Source organism: Anopheles cruzii, chromosome 3, assembly GCF_943734635.1.
Source record: "Anopheles cruzii chromosome 3, idAnoCruzAS_RS32_06, whole genome shotgun sequence".
NCBI classification, from domain to species: Eukaryota; Metazoa; Arthropoda; class Insecta; order Diptera; family Culicidae; genus Anopheles; species Anopheles cruzii.
In genome coordinates, this window is record NC_069145.1 from 8153613 (window position 1) to 8169716 (window position 16104).

General features: G+C 50.6%; 1 protein-coding gene across 1 annotated transcript; it reads left to right on the forward strand.

Annotated features, from left to right (window-relative positions):
* The first annotated feature begins 8875 nt into the window (after nucleotides 1-8875).
* Nucleotides 8876-15800, forward strand: LOC128271272 (galactosylgalactosylxylosylprotein 3-beta-glucuronosyltransferase P). The gene is made up of 5 exons (XM_053008729.1): nucleotides 8876-9566; nucleotides 12319-12541; nucleotides 13024-13178; nucleotides 13240-13530; nucleotides 13611-15800. Exons 1-5 carry the CDS (start codon nucleotides 9126-9128, stop codon nucleotides 13716-13718), a joined length of 1218 nt encoding a protein of 405 aa, XP_052864689.1. The 5' UTR covers nucleotides 8876-9125; the 3' UTR covers nucleotides 13719-15800.
* The last annotated feature ends 304 nt before the right edge of the window (nucleotides 15801-16104 follow it).

The following is a 16104-nucleotide window of genomic DNA, read 5'->3' on the forward strand; positions in this document are numbered from 1 at the left end:
TGCCACCGGAGAGCAGCCAACGCAGGAGGCACATAAAGCAGCAAAATCCTCACAGCAGTGCGTAACCGTCAACAGCACAGGGTGGGGCCAACCAACGTATCCGTATCACGAGCTGCAACCAACGCCCACTTCTCCCACGAAGGCCGAAGGACTTGCCCAATCTGCGGAAACCACCAAAGTGACGCATCGTGGTGGGGCAGTCGGGGGTAGTAGTAAATAGGCCGGATGTTTCTCCCATTTCGCAGATGCGTCCAATGGTTCCACTGCGGGTCGGTAGTCTTGGGAGCTGCTCGGCAAGATTGCCCCGCCATTTGCCCCGCCGTGCCACAGCATCCCAGAGATCGTCCACCCCCGGGCACGTTGGAAGTAGATTAATTGATTTATGCGATAAACCTACGAGCAGGAGAGGAGAGTAGCGTACACAACACTGCGTTGCCACTCCTGCCTCTGTTGCTGCTGTTGTGTTGTCCCAACAAAGGCATACCTCAAAATGGCCCCAAGGGCCGCCCGGGGGGGTCCAAAACATAATTAAACGTTCTTCGGCGTGTTATGCTCCGCCATGATCAGAGTTCACGGCGCCGCGCAGATCGGAGATACTGCATTCGACGCGGTCCGGTCGGATGAATAATATTCCGGAGTCCGGAAGAAAAGGAGCCAAAGTTCGGATTTCCTCCAGATGATAAACGACCCCGTGCGTGTGTGTGTCGTCTGGCGTATCCTGATGAACTGCCGTAGATCTTGACCGTACGAGACGGACCCGGACCGTCGGACGGTCCATTAGGAAGTTTGTTGGACGTTTGTTGCTGGGTTCTCTGTCCTGTTTGGCGCATCCCATTACAGGTGGCTCCATCCAGATCCAGACATCTCGAGCGCCATCTCTCGAGATCTATTAACCTTACCATGATCCCTGTTGAGCAACTTTCTTGCGGTTGCTGTGGTCAGCATCCGTCCTCTGATGAGAAGGGACCCTGAGTTTAGCTTGATCTTCAATTAGGTTGCCTCGTTGACTGCGTTAAATTAAATCTGTAACTGTCTTCTGCACTACAGGCCAGACAGTCCCAGTCGACGGCCACGTGAGTGGGGTACCTTTTTGCCACTCACGGCGTAAGATAATCATAACTCACTAGGCCGGCAGTTTAGCATTCCTATTTTACATTTCTTTTGTCCCCCCGCAGGCCCCCAAGCGGGATAAGATTATAGGATAATGGCGCCGTTTCCGTTTGGGGAATTTAATTTTCGTTGTCCGGAACATCAAAAGAGCCTCCGGTGTGCTGGCCGGGGTGCTTGTGTAGCTCGAAGAAGCAAGGCGTACGTTCCGTAAAACCAAACAACCTGCCCTCCGGGCTGATAATGGATTATTGGAGCAGCAGGAGTCTAGCAGGATGGCCAGGATGGGTCCGACTTGGTACATGGAGCGATACAGCACACAACACACGCTGGGTTTGGGTAGCCCGTTTCAACATGTTCCGCGTCCCCAGGGCACATTGCGGCGGGAGCATTGGAAAATGTGTTTTTCCATGTTGTTCATTCGGGGCCACCGTCTGTAATGGCTACACCAAAATTAACTCCTTCACAGCAGAGAGCTGCCGTTTGGCCAGATGTGTTTGGCGATGTGTTCCCGGTTAGTGCGGCCCGAACGCCAACGAGTCCGGGTCTTATCGCCGAACTGCACTTCGATGTCGGCGCGTCCCAGCTCGCCCAGGAATGCAACGCCCGGTCCGCGGTGGTGATTATATCTCTCGAAGTTTTATGCACCCAACTGGAGTGAGCTACTCGAAGTGGATCCCACAACTAACTGAGGGGCCCGGAATGAATGTTTAATTTCCGAGAACTGCCCGAATGTTGGTCCAAGGTTTGCACGGTTTGCTGTAGTGTGCTTTTATTAAACCCAAAATGGTCGCGCGCCGTTTAATGGACTGTAATTTCCATACTCCTGGTCCCGGTCCCGGTTGTTCCGGGGGCGCCCGCACACCCGCGCAACATGTTGTCCGAAAAACATGGCATAAAATATAATCTAATAAAACACGCGTCCTCCCCGCCCTCCCAGACTGGGTGTCGTGTGGTTCCGGGAGCGGCCAATGCTCCATAATTTATGATCCGCCATATTTTGCAGCCCATTCCACTACGTTGGCCGGCGACGACCGGACGTTGTTAGTGGTGCTTGTCGGTGACGACGACGACGATGGTCCTATGTTATTGGTTCTCCCGTCTCTCTCTCTCGCCGACCGATTGTTGGCGTCTTTTGTGGTCCAAAAGGTGCCAGTGGTTTCGAACAGGAAGTGACACCAGCAGCAGCAGCAACATCCTAGCATCGTCATATTCCGAGGCTTCTCACGTATTCCTTCGTGGTCCACGTTCGTCCGCCGACGGAAAGGAGCGCAAAATGGCCGTTCTCGTGTCGTGTCGGTGATCTTGGTAGTTTGCGCGGCCGGAGAGAAAAAAAAGATCCCGAAAAAACACCAAACTCGGTACGACCACGTGAGGGCAGCTCGAGAAACGCGGATCCGGAAATGCAATCGGAGGTACCGTGGCGATGAGGCGCACGGTTTTATGTGCCACCCATTCATCTTTTCTCGTACGGCTCCGACGCGGAAACGGCGTTCCATCGGCGTCGTGTCTGGAATGGTCGGAGTTCAATGAAATGCCAGAAGCCGCCAGCCGGCCAGACACTTCGGGAAACCCATCGCCCAACGCAACGCGACAGCCAGCCAGCTCCCGGCATCCCCAGCTCTTGAGTCCAATGAGTGAACAAATTTCTAGGAACTCCACGCTTGGAAGATGCGTTACCAGGCACCTCCCCACCCGGAGTTGCCTTCACACAGTAGCAGAAAGTTATGATTAAAATCAACCAAACTTGGCACTCTCAGACAGGGGAGCGACCACCGAAAGTGGAACACCGGCTGCTGTGTCTGGTCGGACGATGCTCGAAAATCACGCTCCTATAATTAGCTCCCCTTTGGAGCTGCTGCGCCGTTCCTAGCTAGATGCTTCCGTCCGTCGCTCTTGGGAAATCTCGTTGGTCCGGGCCTGCGGCTTTGTATCGGCCGTGTCGTGTCGTCGCGTGCGTGTCGAGTCGAGTCCCGAGCATAATCAAGTTATCATATGTAATATGATCCCTGCTTCAGCTGTCAGCGTTTCATCTCTCGGATTGTGACACTTGTGAAGGTGGGACCCGGGCTGCATATTGCCGAGCACTCGTTGGTGCAACCTTTTGGAATGTTTCAACAACGGCACGAATCCACCCAGCAGCCAGTCTAGAGAGCGAGTCCGCCGGGTCTAGTCGCGTCCATCAGAACCACGCTGACGTGTGTCGATGTCTCTGCCCTACACTGCCGACTAGGTTCGCTGATGAGTCCAGTGGTTCGCGATGGCATGGCAGAGATAAATGTTCTCACCATGTCGCGTCGGCCGGATGACGGGTGCGTACGGAGACGGGTGTAGCCAGTTGTGGACCAAGGACCAGGACCAAACCAACACCGTTTCACGAGTGTTGGGCTAATGACTGTCAGACGAGGCACAGTGACGACAGGCGGGTCTCGCGGGTTTTTAGCGCTGGAACTATTTGCTGGAGCCAAAGTGCTGAAAGTTGTAGCACATTCTAAATCGTGAAGCAAATGTTTCTGTGAAGCTGGCGTACAATTGTGCCGAAATATCGTCGGCCGAAATGGTGGCTGCTGTGAGGGATTGAGTTGTTTTACATCACGCATCACTTTACTGGTTTAATTTTAAACTATTTCTCATTTTATGAGCTTCTATAATAATCAAGAAGAATTTTTCATTTATGTTAGATTCAGCTCTAATACATATGTGAGCCGTGTAGCACAAGAAGGTAGCACAAACCCAAATAGTTTAGTTTAATGTGTAATGTTTTAGTTATGGTGAAAATACATTTTTATTTCAAGAACATTATAGAAATAAATGATTTCTAATCTGCAGAACGTATTAAAACGAATATTTGTCGAGGCACTACAACATCCAGACGGCAGTCTGCATTCCGATTCGGTCAACGGATCGTGACGGCAGCGGCCGGGCTGCCCGGAAGTACGTCCACCCGGCCGGCCGGCCGGCCAACCGGTGATGTCGCCGGTGCAGAAAGAACGGTTTGCGCACCATCATTTGCCGTTCATTAAGTCTAATTTTGCCGAGCCCTCCCAGTGTTTATCATTTACGGTGCTTCAGGTCTGCGGATTTTCCGCGATTTTTCGATTCTTTTTTCTGGCGCGAATGAAAAGGGTTTTTTGAAGCAGCAAATGCTCCTTTCTGGCGCACGAGGTACACGTTAGTTTGGCCGGGATCAACGGATATGCTGATGCTGCTGCTGCTGGTGCTATGTTTAAACGCGCCTACCGGTAACATGGGGCGAAAGAGGGCGGCCCCACCGATTCGCTGGCGAACATATTAAGGGTTTGCGGCGGTGAAAAACCGGTGAATTATGTATGGGGTGCGGGTACGATTACGTTTACGAGCGATGCGCAGCCCCCACGTCCTTTACGCTGTAACATGACCGCGCGCGCGCGCGGTCATGTTGCAGCATGGCGCGTCGGGACTCATTTGCGGCACCGGGAGAAACACCCGCAAAATTATAGCACTCGACCGAAAGGGGGTTTGTTTGTGGATGCGTGCAATTATGGTTGTCTCGAGAAGGCACAGAAAAAAAACGGTTGAGGATGGAACAAAAGTTGTTCACGATTAATAAAGTAATTTGAAGTGCAGAGCTCCAAATGTCTCACCGACAGGCGTGCGGGCGAATGCGCCCGTGTAACAGGGTGGATCAATAAGTGGTAAGGTTAGCACGCAGGAGTAGCACAAAGTGTAAGCACAACATGAACATCGCTATAAATATTTGATAAAATATAGGTAAAATCGAATAAAGAATTTTTCTGGTCCCAAGTGGTTTCTTTGCACAGCATACTTTCAGTTCTCAGCATCCAAAGGATTTGGTTGGTCGGTTCCATTTATAAAAAGGGACGTTAAACATAGCTACTTTGAACCCCAGTTTAAATCGTGTTACGAGCTAATACCAAAAACTAGGACACGCTTAAACTGCTTTAAGAAGTGTTGTCATTGACCAGATATTCCACTAAAATTCACAAAACTAACTCTGAAGGAATTTATTTGAATAGAAGAATAGAAAAAATAGAAAGACACTATATAAAGTCATGTGTAACGAATTTTTTAAAGCTTAGTTTCGTTATTCACTCACCTATTTAATATTTTCATTCGTTTACCTTATGTTAGCTCACCATAATTTTCAATCCTTTGTCTTTCTTACTTTCCTTACTGCGAATGGCCGTAATCTTCAGTTATTTTTAACCTTCGCTGTGAGTTATTTGTAATTGTTTATGTTTTAACGAAAAAGATCTTTCCGAACTCGCTACTCAGACTGCGCATTTCGACCTGAGGTTTTCGAGTGATCGGCACTACATTAACGTCAATGATGCAAATCCCAAACGCCGCAACTTAAACCAATGTTGAGCGGTTGCACCTCAACATTAAACGTCAACTTTGAAATACTTAATTTATATGGCCCATTACGCGGGTGTGTTGTGCTTCAATTTGGGGCTCATAATTGCTAATTTTCGCAAAACAGGGCACGCGCTATTGTTTCTCTCGCTGCTCCGTTTTTTGTTGCAAATCCCAAAATAAAATCTCTGAAACAAAGTTGGTTGGTCGGTTCGGTGCGGTGCGTTTGCGTTGCCTCAATGCTGGCGGTGTCAGCTGTCGGGCAGCGAGCTGCACCCAAACATAACCTCATACAACAAAAACATGGCCAGCCCATTCTCACCCATTCCCGGGTGGGCCGGCAGCCGTAGGAGCATTGTTGCGGGGGCTCTGCTCACGGTGCGCAGCATAAATTAACCAACGGGCCGGCCGTGGCCGCGGCAATTAAAGTGCGGAGCGTGCATTGTGTAGGGGTCGCCTCGGAGCTCGGATGGCAGCGAGCGTTATGCTCGTCGTCGCTCATATGTCGCGCCTGGGGGGAGGTGTTTTGATTTTTGTTCCAACAACACAAAATTAGGTGTAGGCCAAAGCATTTCCGGTGTCACCGGATGACCGCACCGGATGCCGATCTGGTGGAGCCGATCTAGTGGAGCCGATCCCAATCGACAGCATTTCGCGCTGCGATGGGCTGCTGTGCCGTGTTGCTGTTGAGGTGGTCAAATGTCATCGGTATAGGGGGCTCTCGACCGAGGGGTACCCGTGGCACCGGTGATGGCGAGCCTCCCGCTAATGATGTCATTTGTAGATTGGATGACTTATAAAATAATCAGCCAGATCGGTGCAGCGGAAGAGCCCAAAACCAGTGGGACGATGGGAGGGTTAGTAGCTCCGGCCACCGAGCTGATGGCGAGCGTTTGAGTTTTAATAGCTGGTGAGACGAATTATATTCCTTTTTACGCCGTGTGCTTATCATTTGGTTCAGAAATCAACGAATTGACCCCAAAAGAATGATCACTAATGAATCAGAAATGGAATGGAATGAAAAAAAGAACTTATCGATGATTTTACCAACTGATCTAACGAGTTAAATGGATATCCTTCTACAATGTTTTCCGAATTCCGAGGGGAAAGATTAAAATTCAGTGCCACTCGAACATGCGTGAGAGGTCACGCGTCGGAAGCTGCCCACCATTAAGGCGTGCGATATTTGATTGCTGTTTAAGTGATAAATGCGAGTACGAACCGCGCGGCAATCGGGACAAGTGCACACTTGGCGCTGACTGACCGGACGTGAATTACACATTTCGCACGATAATGAATCAAATCCCCGACGGCAGTGCCTCCGGGGGACCGACCGATGGAGTAGTCGTGGCCGGACGTGATAAATGCACTCGCTTTGATTGATAGTCCGCGCTTCGACGTGCTTGTGAGGACGTGTGTACCGCGAAGGAGATTGATCAATGCACTTCCCCGATAACGAGAGCGCTTTTATGCTTTCCTGCATCCGAAGTGGACCCACGAATCCCGGACCAATTATGTTTGCACTCAGCGCCGTCAGCGCTGCTTTTTTTGGTTTCTGCTCGCTCACTCGGCCATCTGGATGACGAAACACATGCGACCAAATAAAACTGAGCCACGTGGCTACGACTTTGAAGTGTGAGGATATTTAGTGTTAAACCCCCTTTGGTCTCGGGAGCATCCGATTGCTGTTTGTTCGGAAGTGCTTTCGAATGAGGAGCGGGCGGCGTCAGATTGCACAATCGCCTCGTTGCGGTCCAATATGTGTCACTATTTGTTCGATTCCAGCTTGCTTTCGCTGCGTCCATTTTCCATTCTATTTTCGACTGTTGCTGTTTTCATACTGGTTTTTGTCGTTGCTATTTTTCGATTGTTCAGTGTATTTCCGTGATTTTTTATCTTTTACATATGTCATGGTGTAGGCATTTTTAGACCATGATCTTACAGTTTGACTCATTTTAAAAATGATGGTTATTTATCGTAGGACCGCTTTCGAAAAGCTGAATTTTTCATCACGTCATAAAACAGTAGCACCATGTTCGCGGCATTGCATCACTCGTCGGATTGAACCCGGTTCGTTACGATAACATCGGCACCGATCCGGCGTTAAGCACATCGACCGACAGCTGACGCCAGCGAGAGCTGGATAATCGGTCGGCCTATATTTTGGGGAAAAGAATCACTGACACACACTGGCGGTGACGCTTTTATCGCGGCTCGAACTTGGCCCGCTTCCCTTGACACATCTTAACCCAACACATCGGTCAGAAGCGGGCGCGGGGGGGATGCTGAGGCTGCCAATAAGTGGGTTGCCATCGGCCATTCGACACCACTGGTCCATTCGGTGTTGCCGAAAGTAGAACGCCGTGTCGAGATGAGGACGGAAATGAATAAAATATGAGCCCCGTACCGCTGCTTCCGGTGGAAGTCTCCGGGCTTCGCGACACATTGTTCTACAAATAAACATCAACATCGATCGGTTTAGGCGCGACCACTATCACTGTGGCTGAGTATCGCCAACTCCAACGGGCACCAGAAAGTGACGCCATCTTTCAAATCGGTGCAGGAGGTCTCGGCCCGGGATGCCCAAATAACTCCTCGAGTCTATTAATGGCTGGTATGCTATTTCCGTTCGGCGACGATGGCGTACAAATGCAGGAAGTACTCGAGATCAATAGTAAGCGTGTAAACAGTGCCTCCAAATGGAAGTCCTACTTGGGAATTATCGGAAAGCAATCAGCAAAACCAATTGACCAACTCTCTGGGGAGGCTGCCGTCGCGAGGTTTCGGGAGCATAAACCGTCGTCGGCGGCTTAGAGGCAGCACACTTATCGGCAGACTTATGGCGGACTCGCTCCGGAGCTCGTCCTTATCAGCATAGGCGGCCGTTTGCTGTCCGGCCGGACTCTTATTTTATTGTTATTGTTTCTCACTTCTGCTTCTCTGCCCGAAACACGATAAATATTCATTCCTCTGGCAGCGCGCGGGCAAGCCGTTGTTGGAATTTACATACAATTACCGTCTCGTTAGCCGTCAGAGGCCAGCAAAACCACCGGAAGTATCGCGTGGCCAGCGACTCATGTCCCAGCGACGCGGCTTTGATATGTTTTGATAAGAGTCGTGCCGAGTTCGTGGAATCATTAGAATGGAAAAGAGACCAGCAATTGGACAGACTGAGAGAGAGAGAGTGACGAAAATAGCCACTCGGCGTAGGATACGCGTGGCCGTCGCTGGCTAAAGTCTGTTCATCTGCTCCGGGCGATTGATGCAAATATCCACTCACAGGCACACGCACAGACACACACTAGGTAATAAATAATGATGTCCTTGTTTATTTATGTTCCCTCTTCTGCGTATGCTTCTTACCTCTAGGCGCCTCCAAGGACTAGCGCAATATTGTTTGCACTGGCGTCGGCCTCCCGATGATGAAATTCGTCCAGCGGAACGTCGCCCATCCACACCAAGACCAAGAGGACATCGGCGCGTCGCGTATCGTCCGTGTTCGTCTGCCGCAAGTAATTGCTGGTGGTCCGGCAGAGTGTCGCCACCGGTCCGACACAACCGAGGTCTTTCGTAGTTAGGGCTTAACTAAGTAAATTTGGCGAGAATCGCCTGGCCTGGACGCTAGTGGAGTACACGCAATCCAGAGACCGAAAACCGCCATCATGCTCCGATCGTACAAACTGTATCTGATGCTGCTGGTCAGCTCGATCTTCTTCATCGTGTGCCAGAACCAGGGTTCGATCACGAATCTCGTCAGCAACGTGTCCGCCACGTCCGGGACCGGGTCCGACGAAGATCCGGTCGGCCCCCAGGGACTGGTGGGGGCCGATAGCGACCTAACGGCGTTCGGGGAACCGGAACCGGGGCTTGCGGAGAAGATCCGCTCCAGGAGTCTTAACTTCAAGGAGCTGCCACTGAAGCTCGACCGCTCATCGTCGACGTCGGCCGCAACTAGCAGTTCGGCGGCGGCCGCAACAAGTCCCACGTCCGCCTCGACGACGGTGTCCACGACGACGACGTCGACGACGACTACTTCTACGACGACCACCGAGAAACCGACGGTGGTTAGCAAAGAAACAGCGCCGGACAGTGTCGGACAGCAGGTGAGTAGTTCGAGTGAGAACGGTCGGGGACAGCGAATTGATGAGGGGTGTATTTATGTCACTTTCGATTTGGGAATATTGTCACTCCCAAAAGGCTCAAAAGGTCCAAAGCTTGGCGTTCAGCAAATGGCAAAGGCGCATAGGTGAAATCGCTTTCAAAAATGTCCGATCAGTATGCCCTTCGTGACTTCATTGGTCGCTACGCAAATGCATAGATTCCCATAAATTTCGCTCCGTGTGCCAATCGTCCAAAATCCTGGATTTTACACCATCCAAAACCCAGATTTTCGCCGATAAACCACCTTTCAGGCAGAAAGTAAAAAACATTCGTTCCAATTCAAATCGTTTGCAGAATTAAAAACTGCGCGAAAGTACCGTGTCGCGAAGTAGAAAATTGAAATCCTGCACACGCCCCAACGGACGCGGCCCACGAACGCACGCGAATGGTCGCGATGTTGGGCAAAAAATAAATTGCACTTCCTTCGGCGAGGACCTGCGTGGGCATTTCGGAGTCCGATAAAAAAAAGGCTTTCATCTCCATGACCGTGCAGCGGCGAACTATTACGCAAGTTGGCCAGCGCTATCCTTCCACAACATTCATTCTGGATCGCCTACGGTTCGGGGAAAATATGCACCAGGATTAGTACGATATTCGTCGGACCATCATCGAGGATTGTTGAGTGGATTGCGCGAACCAGTAACTTGAGGGCCATACCTGACCGACCGCTGGCCATCCAGCAAGTTACGGATGTTTGCGTATTGGGTTGCCCGGGACCCAACACTGCCGTTTTCAAAAATGCATGCAACATGCAATTACAATCGCTTACAGGAATTGCATTCCGCCGCTGGCGAGCTCCGCTTCCGGATCCGGATCCGGTACAGAGCGCACTCTAATCCTCCGATGCCCCGCAACGTTGGCGAGAAGTTGACGTTGGTTTGATTAGCGTCGATGTGTATGGTGGCAATCGGCTGCCCCGGGGCTGTGGAACCGAATCGAGCAACCGTTTCTATAGATTGCTTGCATAATTTATTGCTGCATCGTTCAATATTGCACCACCGGCGGCACTGGCCGGTGTGTGCAGGCCACAGGGACCACTGGGCGCTGGGATGCACTTCGCTTATCGAGCGAATCTGATTTTCGGACACGGTGGTGGTCGTCTCGACGCAAGGAAACAGATGCTGTAAAATTCATGTCGTTGGCATTTTAGGTTAATTATGGCAATATTCGAACGGACTGTTCGACGTCAATTGGACACACGAGGTTTTGCGCCCAGGAAGATGTTGAATAGAAATTTTGGATAAACATAAATATGTTGACCAGATGTGGATTGTGGTGTTCGGTAGTTTCAAAACTATAATTAGTGTAGGGAGTGCTTCGAATGTAGATTTAATGTTCCGGCTGATGCACGTTCATGGCCAGCCATACGGCCGTTTTGATTTTGTGTATCAAAACAGACATTCTTATATCATAATGAACGTTCTCAGGTTGGCGTATTAAATGTTCTTACCCATGTCCCATTCTATGCTACATTATTTTTCACTTTTGCTTACCTTTTGAACGACTCACAGTCGTGTTCTGCTGCTTCAATCGAAACGAAAGGATTCTGTTTTCCTCAGAATTTATCCATCCGGACCATTAAACTCTCCGGACTCTCCGGACTCTCCGATTCATAAATGCGCCACTGACCTTACTCACTTGAGCCCTCCGCGTTTGCATTGGCGCAAAGGAGCGCATCCTATGTTGCAATGAATTTAGAAGGACACATGATGAAAATTATCCCGTCTGCCCAAACGCCCAATAAAAGGTTATGTCCAATTTTCCGTTCCATTAAAAGTGAAGCCTTCCGCATGTTTTTGTGCTTCGTCCCCATTCACATGCTGCTCATCGCGGTGCGTCCCGTCGTCCAAATAAACACACTCAGGTTTGGCTTCAGGTTTGCTGGCATCCGCTAGCCGCAGCGCATCTTTTCCCTTCTGCCATGCCATCGCCCGTTCTGAGTCTGCCGAGTCGCAGAGTGCAGCAGCAACCGTTCGCCATTAAGGGCAAACAACGGAAGGTCTGGTCCGTGAAAATCGAAAACCCATCACCAGTTCTTTCATCCTCTGCCACACTGGGCGTTGGAAAATTGAAATCCTGGCCAGATTGGTGAGGGAAAACACAGACAAAGCGTGTCCTCGGCGACAACGGGGCATCCATGTTACTGCACGAGATTCGAAGGACGGTCAGCGTTGGTCAAGCGGTTGTCCACCGGAAGCCAACAGGTTTCGCTACTGCGCGCGGTTAGAGTTGCGAAACCTTTTGTGCGCGTGGTCGAGCCTTTCAATTAAAGTGCCAAACACCGTAAACGAGTTGCAATTACGCAACCTCAATCATCGATAAAAGCACATTTCGTGCGAGTCGAGCCGAGAAAAGTTACTTTGATCATCTCCTCGTCGGGTTCGCCGGGGCTCGGTGCGCCCGATAATTTATTCATCAAAAAGAAGGCTTCCGATTTCCGTGGAAAACGGAACCGGAACCTCGCCGGACGGCAAAGTTTTTGGTCGCTTCCTGCCGCCGCCGCCGTCGCCGGGGGGTTCGGTAGTGGCTACACCACGCCGCATTGGGTCTAATCGAATTGCTGATTAAAAACAACGAGCCAAACTCGGTCCTTCCGCCAAATTAGACAACTTCCGGAAAGCGATACCGCGGGAAGCGATTTTGCGAACTGTATACTCACCACCCACCGCCTCTCTCTCTCTCTCGCCCCACTAGGCAGCGTATCGATTTCCGGTGGACACGGCCGTGCTGCCGCCACTGTACATCATCACACCGACGTACCGGCGGCCGGAGCAGATCCCGGAGCTTACCCGGCTCGGTTACACGCTGAAGCACGTGCAGAACGTCCTGTGGATTGTGGTGGAAGACGCGGACAGCTGCACCGAGACCGTGGCCCGCCTGCTGGACGAGATCGGTGTGCCGTACGTGCAGCTCGCAGGTAAGCCGTGTGGAATCCATTTGCAAATTACGTACAGCCGGGGAATTCGTTTCGCGGTCGCCGATGTATGGCCAGCACCAAGCGGCACGCTGGACCGCAGTTGGTGTAACCGGTGGCCACCGGTCCTTGCGTTGGAATGCGTTCAAACATCTGGCTCGGCGAGCAAGGAATACATCAGCAAGGCATGTCGAGGTCCGTCGGAAGTATTCCGAGCATTCCACCTCTGGACTGGACTTCAAAGTAGTTTCAGTTCAACGGCCCAGCACCCGGCCCCCACCGGCTACGTGCCGACATTCTATCGGTGGCTGGGGTTTGACTCCTGACACTAAAGAAGCCGGAAGATATGGTTGGTCCGGATCCGGTTTGGTGAAGTACGCCGTGGTGTGATTAAAGCGCAAAACTTCTGCAGAAAAGAGTGCTCTTCCTTAACTTCCTTGCAAAATTAGCTCAATTGCGCTCCTCTCGTCTACTTCCGCCCCTAGCGTCCATGCCGTCGCAGTATCGCAAGCATAAAGTAAAACCACGAGGAGTTTCCAACCGCAATCGGGCGCTCCAGTGGATCCGGGCAAACGCCACCGAAGGGATCCTGTACTTTGCCGACGACGACAACACCTACAATCTGAAGCTGTTCGAGCAGGTAACCGGGTAACCGGGGGCAGTTGTCGGAAATGATACTTACCACATCTGCTCCTTTGCAGCTTCGCCGAGTGCGCAAGGTGGCCATGTTCCCGGTCGGGCTGATATCGAAGTTTCAGGTGAGCTCACCGATCGTGAAGAACGGCACGATAACGGGCTTCTACGATGGGTGGCTCGGTGGGCGCAAATACGCCCTGGACATGGCCGGGTTCGCCGTGTCCGTCAAGTTTCTGCACTCCCGCCCCAAAGCCCAGATGCCGTTCAAACCGGGCTACGAAGAGGACGGCTTCCTGCGCAGCCTGGAGCCGCTCGAGCTGAAGGAGGTGGACCTGCTAGCGTCCAACTGTACGGAGGTGAGTGCACACGATTCGGCCACGCTTGATCGGCCCCCCTAACTGACACATTTTCCGCTTCACCTGGCCCGATTCCACAGATTCTGACGTGGCACACGCAGGCGAGGAAAAATCCGCCAGCTCCGGCCCTCGACCGCTCCAAGTACTCCGGCACGAACCTGCTCAAGCTGACGAACTGGCTGGTGTAGAAAGAGTGGACCACGACCGGACACCAACTGGTGGTACCGCGTTGGTTGAAAAAATTATCCGTCTGGGTGTTTAAACAAATGCCGTAGGAGCGGGCTGCAGAATCCCCGGAATAATGTCCTGCAGGAGCAGCGAGAGTGCCAGAGGGAGAGAGATGGAGCATGGAATGTCACGCGCTGGAATAGTGGGACAGGACGACGGTGCGTCGGGTGCGTTCGTTTTTGTAACAAAAACTGTTCGAAACATTACTTAGATAGCGACTCTTCGAGAGGATACCAAGTGCTGCTGCTCAAATTCGTCTGCAAATGGGTTTGTGTCGCACAGAAGCACCACACATTGGTACTTAAGTGATCGGCAGATTGGAACGCGACCCCGGTCTCTTTCCTTCCGTTTCCGGTCTGTCTGTCTGCAAGTTGTTGGTTGCAAAGATAAATACAAAACGAACTGATGTATTAGGCGACCAATAAATTGATCGAACTATCTGAAAGGGCCGCGTTTTAAGACTAGAGATAGAATAGGTTAGACCAGAGAAGTGGCCAAAACTGTTCACAAATCTACACAAACCACTAGCAATGTTCTGGTTTCTTTGGTTTAGTCGACACCGAAAAGTGTGATAAGCGTATGGCGGCGATGGGCGCAAAGTTTCGAGATACGGTTAGTAAATCACAGCTAGCGCTGGAAAGTGGGATTTTTCTTCCACGTTACTATCTCCGCCAAGGACCGGAGACTGGATCGGGCGGAAGTGTATCAAGATCTTTGACACACATGACACAGAGCAGCGCGGAACAAAATCTTCGTTCTTATCTCGTAAATGTTAACATACAGTATACATAAACAATATCCCCAACAATATACACATTCACACATTTCCGATTCCAATCACAAATAGTAAGGAGTGCTAGGAGGCGAACCGAACCGTCAACTCCTGTGTGTGGTTATAGGGCCACCAAGCAAGATCAGGAGAGATTTTAGATAGTAACGTTTTTAACCAATTTTTAATTGATTAGCCATGGACACAGGGCAAGCCCTCGCCAAACGCGCGAGGGCACTAAGCATGATGATGATGATGATGATGCAGGAGCGATGGTAGCGATCCGTTTGATTCGGTTTTGTAAATATTACCACGAAAAAAATTCCAAGAATTTTTCGTTTCACCAAATCTTAGACTAGTGTGTAGATAAGCCACTCATAGACTAGTGTATCTAAATCGTAGCTTTTTATGATTTACCCGGAGCCATTCGGCTCGCGGTGTACTCACTCTTCTACTTCTGATAGGCGATAACGACGGCGGCGGCGAATTCCACGATTTGCGTGTTCCGGGAGCACCCTTGCCCTTGAAGGAACTGGTGGAACTGAAACAACAACCCAAACTTACTGAAAGTACCTTTCGCCACTAACGATATAAAGCAATCCGATATTTCACTCCTCAACAGCGTAAAGAGCGAAGCTCCTGAACAGAGGCACACTGGTTGGAGTTGTGTTTTTAAGGATAGAGGCACCGGATGTTGGTGAAAGTTTATGCTAGTGTAAAACGGAGCCTTCTTTTCCTTCGGGCGAAGCATATACAACCCAACGTGCCGATATCCTTGGTACCGACCCGAAAGACGAGAATGGAACGATCTCTTTCGCGAACGAGCTTCTTCGAATATTGAAAACAAAACCGTAGCTGTTTACTGACTATTGTGTGTAGACTATTGTGTACTTTTCATCATTTTCCATTTAGTCGTGTGTTTCTGCTCGATAATATTTGATATTACCACTGTTTGAGCTTTCCGATATAACTGTTCACTTTCTTTGCATATCCCACTGTAAGTGCTAAAACCTAAGACATTACTTGTTCGGCCGCATCCGGAATCGGCCCAGAAGCCAGGGTGATCTTGTGGGGCGGGAGCGAAATCAACAGAAACTTGTGAAACAATGCTGAAGGAATAAAAACCGTTGAACCGTGGTGCGAATGGAGCACGTTCTCCGTAAAGAATGCAGAAACCGCACAGCAACAGGCGGTTCTGTCTGATAAGTGATAATCTACTATTCAAACTCTCAAAAGAAGAATTTTCGAGGAGATAAAAAACCAACACAATAAAATCTACTTCAAACCGTACAGATCCAGAGCGTCCACAGTTTAGTTTCTTTAATATCGGGTAGCAGTAAACCAAATTTGACCATCGATAGTCCCACCGTGTTTCAGGTGCAGCGTGGACACACACCATCCATCCAATGCAGTGGTTCGTGTCTCGGATTCCATTTCAAACCGAGCGCCATTTTCTTCCGCTTCTCACGGCCAGCCAGTTCGCTTTCAAGCTTCCGTCCGTGACGTCATCACATTGCGGTGACGTCACCGTACCTTACGCACCTACCCTCCCCCTGTTTCCAGTAACCGGAAAGCGC

What these genes read in the sequence shown, in the direction of transcription:
- LOC128271272 (XM_053008729.1), top strand. Translation starts at nt 9,126, where the DNA reads ATGCTCCGATCGTACAAACTGTATCTGATGCTGCTGGTCAGCTCGATC. An exon ending in GCCGTACGTGCAGCTCGCAG is followed by an intron (nt 12,542 to 13,023) that starts GTAAGCCGTGTG and finishes TTCCGCCCCTAG; the next exon opens with CGTCCATGCCGTCGCAGTAT. An exon ending in ATCTGAAGCTGTTCGAGCAG is followed by an intron (nt 13,179 to 13,239) that starts GTAACCGGGTAA and finishes GCTCCTTTGCAG; the next exon opens with CTTCGCCGAGTGCGCAAGGT.